General features: G+C 44.6%; 2 protein-coding genes across 2 annotated transcripts; both read left to right on the top strand.

Moving 5' to 3' along the window:
- Positions 1 to 1,339: 1,339 nt before the first annotated feature.
- Positions 1,340 to 1,783, top strand: LOC143629634 (uncharacterized). The gene has a single exon (XM_077098862.1). It carries the CDS (start codon positions 1,340 to 1,342, stop codon positions 1,781 to 1,783), a length of 444 nt encoding a protein of 147 aa, XP_076954977.1.
- On the top strand, positions 1,780 to 2,340 carry LOC143629633 (uncharacterized). Its single transcript, XM_077098861.1, has 2 exons — positions 1,780 to 2,018; positions 2,118 to 2,340. The coding sequence occupies exons 1-2, from the start codon at positions 1,780 to 1,782 to the stop codon at positions 2,338 to 2,340; spliced, it is 462 nt and encodes a 153-aa protein (XP_076954976.1).
- The last annotated feature ends 3,063 nt before the right edge of the window (positions 2,341 to 5,403 follow it).

Here is a 5,403-nt window from a genome sequence, read left to right as displayed (position 1 = left end):
TCACCCCGAGCAAACCGTAATAATAGGGACTCAGCAGTCAAATAGAGAGAAAGCTGGTCTCAAGGAGGTTTTGTTACGCAATACCGATGTCTTCGCATGGAGCCACGAAGACATGATCGGGGTCCCCAGGAATTTGATGCAACACAGCCTTGACGAGTTTCACTGGATGGAACCCGTTAGGCAAAAGAAAAGAAGTCTGGGCCGAAAAATAGTCATGCAGTCCTAGAAGAAACTTGGAAACTGTTGCAAGAGGGGATAGTACGTGAGGTAAAATACCCCCAGTGGATATCAAACCCGGTAATGATAGCAAAATCCGATAATAGTTAGCGTATATGCATTAACTTTAAAGACCTGAATAATGCATGCCCCAAAGATTCGTACCCTTTGCCTGAAGTTGAGAAGAAAATTGAATCTTTGTCCCAGTTCCCATTGAGGTGTTTCTTGGATGCCTACAAGGGATATCACCAAATCCAAATGAATCCAAGAGATGAAGAGAAGAAGGCGTTCTATACCAATGAGGGGACTTTCTGTTATACTAAGATGCCTTTCGGTTTGAAGAACGCTGGGGAAACTTACCAATGGTTCATGGACCAACTTTTTGATCCGCAGAGGGGGGAACATAGAAATATACGTGGATGACTTGGTGGTAAAAAGTACAGATGAGGACAGAATGTTGAAAGACATTAGTGAGACTTTCCGGACGTTAAGGGGGGAGAATATGAAGCTTAACCCCGGAAAGTGCTCATTCGGGGTTGAGGAAGGAATGTTCCTAGGAGTATTGGTAACCAAGGAAGGGATAAAAGCGAATCCCGAAAAGGTGGAAGTATTGCTGCAAATGAAACCCCCCACAAACATCAAAGAGGTCCAACGACTGAATGGGAAGCTAGTAGCCCTCAACCGTTTTCTGCCCAGAATTGCAGAGAGAACGCTCCACTTCATGGAAGTCCTCCGAAGGAGTACGAAGAAAAAAAAATTTAGCTGGGATTCTGAAGCTTACAAGGCGTTTAAGGAGTTAAAAGCTCATCTATACGAGCTCCCCTTCATCGTAGCCCCCCCGACCAGAGGAAACATTGATACTTTACCTATCCTAGACCGACCGTACGATCAGTTCAGTTCTCATGGTTGAAAGGGGGGAAACCCAGATCCCCATATACTTTGTGAGTTGTACACTAAAAGGTCCGGAGGATAGGTACTCACCTATAGAAAAACTAGTGATGTCCCTCATTTACACGGCCAGAAAGCTAAGACTACATTTCTAGGCCCATGTGATACGCGTTCTGACTGATAGGCCTTTACAGCAAGTTCTCATGAAACCCGAAGTGTCAGGGAGATTAGCTAAATGGGCGATCGGGAACTGGGCTATCACGCCATTGAGTACAAGCCCCGGACGTCGTTCAAGGGACAGGTTTTAGATGACTTCATCACCGAAACCGTTCCATTGGACGATGACGTACCCATCTGTCAAGAAAAGGCCAAAGAAGAGCCCTGCAAGAAAGCACCGGAGGGTTTGGAAGAACCTTTATGGATCCTCTATACAGATGGAGCTTCCAACGAAGACGAAAATGGTGTGGGGTTGATTCTTATCAGTCCCGAGGGTATCGAGTTGACGTATGTGATACTATTAGACTCCTCCAGCACCAACAATGAAGCTGAGTACAAAGCAATGTTGGTCGGACTTAGAATGGCGCAAAAGATCAAGGTTCGACGCATCAAGGCTCATGTTGATTCATTGTTGGTGGCTAACCTAATAAAAGGGGACCACGAAGTGAAAGACTTAAAATGACGGAGTATTTAAAGAAGGTTAAGGAGTTAATGCAAAGCTTCAAGGAGGCTGAGGTTCTGCATATCTCACGAGGGCTCAACAATAAAGCCGATTCTCTAAGCAAACTCGCCTCTGTCGCCTTTGATCATTTAGCAAAGGATGTTAAGGTGGAAACCCTTGGTCAGCCGTCAATAACGGAGGTTGCTATTACCAACATTGAAGTACCAGAGGAAAACTGGATGACCCCGATCCTACTGTATTTACGGGAAGGGGCCGTACCAAAAAACAAACAGGAAGCTCGGAGACTCAGAATCAGGGCACTCTAGTATGAGATAATTCATGGGGCTCTATACAGAAGGTCGTATTTGGGACCTTCCCTTAAATGCGTGGACCTGACGAAAGTGGAGTATATCATTCGAGAGATACATGAGGGTATCTGTGGAATGCATATGGGAGAAAAGATGGTTGCTGCTCGGGCCATGAGAGATGGATATTATTGGCCAGCGATGTTTCTGAGCGCGTTAAAGGAAATACAAAGTTGTGATAGCTTCCAGATTTACGCTCCGATTACTCGCTAGCCGAAGCTCAACCTCATACCCGTCAACTCATCCTGGCCCTTCCAAAAATGGGGCATAGATATAGTGGGCCCATTCCTCGAAGGGTTCGGGAAAGCCAGGTTCTTAATTGTGGCTATCGACTACTTTACAAAATGGGTGGAAGCCAAGCCCCTCACATCTATCACAGGAAGTAAAGAGCTTCGTATGGGAAAACATCGTGTGTCGCTTCGGTCTTCCCCACTCCATAGTGAGTACAACGGGAAGCAGTTCGCGAGTGGTTTCTTTAAAGAATGGTGTCGTCAGTTGAAGATCAAGCATATATTCACGTATGTGGCCCATCCCCAGGCCAACGGACAAGTGGAGAGGGAAAATCGAAGCATCGTGGAAGGTATCAAGAACCGGCTAGGTTGGTAGAAACATTCGTGGGTAGATGAACTACCCCATGTCTTATGGGCACACCGGACGATGCCCAAAGTCAATCACAGGGAAACCCCTTTCAGTATAGCTTACGGGACTGAGGCAATGATACCTGTCGAGATAGGCCTGCCAACCAACCGTACCTCAATGACTGAACAAGAGAATGAACAAGACCTCAAGCTAAATTTAAATCTGGCTGAAGAGAGACAGGAGATGGTAGTAAGAAGAGAAACCGAGTACAAAACAAAGATGGAAAATTACTATGACTATAGGGTCAGAGAAGTAAAGTTTAAAGTGGGAGATTTGGTACTAAGAGAGAACGAGGCAAGCAGGCAAGAAGACCAAGATAAATTGGGCCCCAGATGGGAAGGACCCTACCAAGTCATTTGGGCAGGGAAGAAAAAGTATCTTACAAATTGGCATACCATTCAGGAGAAGAAGTACCTCGGACTTAGAACTCCATGCAACTGAGGAAGTATTATGCCTAAACCCCCAGGGGAAAAGAGAAGGGCGCTAGTCACGAAATTAACTTTTTGACAACATCCCAAGGATAGCGCGGCTCCCAGAAGAAATGAAAAATCTCGAAATAACCTCTTCGTGAGGGCATTGACACACTGTAACTAAGCTTCAAAGTTTATTTTTGTGCAATCTAGATGTGTGATGTAAGAGATTTAATGACAATGCATTTTATTTGAAAATTAGATATGTGCACATATAATAATATTTGATCTAATCTAAACAACATTCCTCTCTATGAGAACAAACAAATGGATCATTTGCAACGATAAAATACTACCTTTATGTCACAAAAGGCATAAAGAAGGCCCCGCCGATGGGCTAACTGGTTAACCAAAATAAAAAAAAATCAAAACCAAGGAACATTCAAAAGAAAATTGTCATGATTAAGACATTACGGGAACCAGTCCCAAAATATTACATAGCCTACAAGGGCATAACATCCACATAAAAGTCTTGACCTCCAAGAGGTCCATACACAAACCACCAAATAAAAACACACAAAAGAGTATCATCGCAAAAAAAATGATAAAACCTAGCTCTACGGCATGGAAGAAGGAGGGTCAATCACCGAAGACAAAGCTTTGATCTCATCCACCGAAATACCCGCAACAGCAGACAACTGGGTCAAGATTGGGGGAATATGAGTATTGTAAGCCACGAAGGCTTCTTCAGCTTCGATCACGGCAGTCTCCGAGAAGGTGGGAACTTCAAGAATGGATGTTCCTTGTGCGCTATGGTCGTACCTAGCTTTAAGCCCATGCTGAAATCCTGATGAAAAGATGGCTCGGCTTAAAACATCATGAAGCTGACATGTTTCACGGCAAGAACGGGCCCTCTCATAAACCAGGCCAAACCCCTTTGTCACCATCCATGCCCGATCCTCTCGAGCGTGACTCAGCTCTCCCGGCAACCCAACAATAACTTGATCCTGTTGAACCCGGGCAGCCTCAGCATCCCTCTTGAAAACCTCAAACTTTACACGTTCTTGTTCAAACAAAGCTTATACCTATAAACATGTGACAAAAAGAAACATAATAAGAACATAAAAAACAACAATATTCACAATTGCAAAAGAAGTAATGGAGAACACGATACTCACCTCAGAGAGTTTCGCCTGGGCAGCTTGCGATGAAGCATACTTAGATTCAAGACCAGCAACATGATTATGAGAAGCCATCAGCTGAAGCAACCTCATCTTTTGATGCCTTCAAAGCACCCTCAAGACTGGACAACTCCAGGATCCTCTCATCACTAAGAACAACCTTTTGCCTCAGATCCTGGATTTTCTGTTTATCCTTCAAAGCTGAACGCTTTAATGTGGAAATCTCATCTGCATTTTGAAAGAGGATATGATCTGCATCTATCACCGCTTGGCGTGTAGCCACTCCCAAAATCCATGGCATGATATAACTAGGTCCCAAACTCACCCATAAAGGAGTCAATTGACAGAGACTGGATGTGATCATAGTTTGCCGGAGGAACAACCTCGGTCAGGAACTCATGGGCCTGCTGGGGAGTATTGACACAAAATCCCACAACTAACTTCCATTTAGGAATTAAAAATGTCTTGAGATGAGGACCCATCCAAATCAGGATCAGGCGAATCACCCCTCACTGGTCCTCTCACTTGAGGTGATTTTCCTTTGGGATCTGCCTCTGCCTCTGCCTCTTTGGAAGAGCTAGCTCATTGGTTTACCACAGATGGAGTAACCACCGGGAAAGAAAAGTCCGAATCCAAATCCACAACTTCATGAGAGGGTGCTGGAGCATGCGAGGAGGTTGAAGATTTGCCCAAATAGGGACGTTTGGAGCTGCACAGCCTTCCCTTCATTGAATCATTAAATATGTCAACAAGAGGATTCTTGTGTTTCGGAGTATCTTCAACATGAGTTTGAACCTCAGCCACGGAAATAGATGGGTCCAAAGAAGCTGAACTAACTGGGGGACTCGCTTCCGAGCTGGTAGCAGGGGACACGGGAAGCGTCACATATTCAACATCTTTTAGAGAGCCCTTCTTGTGGATCTCCATCAAACTTAGTTCTGCAAAACATAACACACAGAAGAATCAATATCAAAAAATACAAACGGAAATTATTAAAAGAGACGTGCAATAAACGACCTCGTCCACCCTCGAACATGGCCGAGCGA

This window comes from Bidens hawaiensis, unplaced genomic scaffold (assembly GCF_021521415.1).
Source record: "Bidens hawaiensis isolate Kalapana, Puna unplaced genomic scaffold, B.hawaiensis_p1.1 tig00005359_1, whole genome shotgun sequence".
Taxonomy (NCBI): Eukaryota; Viridiplantae; Streptophyta; class Magnoliopsida; order Asterales; family Asteraceae; genus Bidens; species Bidens hawaiensis.
The sequence above is the reverse complement of the archived record's forward strand: the minus strand, read 5'-3'. Positions and strand labels throughout refer to the sequence as shown.

What these genes read in the sequence shown, in the direction of transcription:
- LOC143629633 (XM_077098861.1), top strand. Translation starts at nt 1,780, where the DNA reads ATGACGGAGTATTTAAAGAAGGTTAAGGAGTTAATGCAAAGCTTCAAG. An exon ending in TGGATGACCCCGATCCTACT is followed by an intron (nt 2,019 to 2,117) that starts GTATTTACGGGA and finishes GGCTCTATACAG; the next exon opens with AAGGTCGTATTTGGGACCTT.
- LOC143629634 (XM_077098862.1), top strand. Translation starts at nt 1,340, where the DNA reads ATGGGCGATCGGGAACTGGGCTATCACGCCATTGAGTACAAGCCCCGG.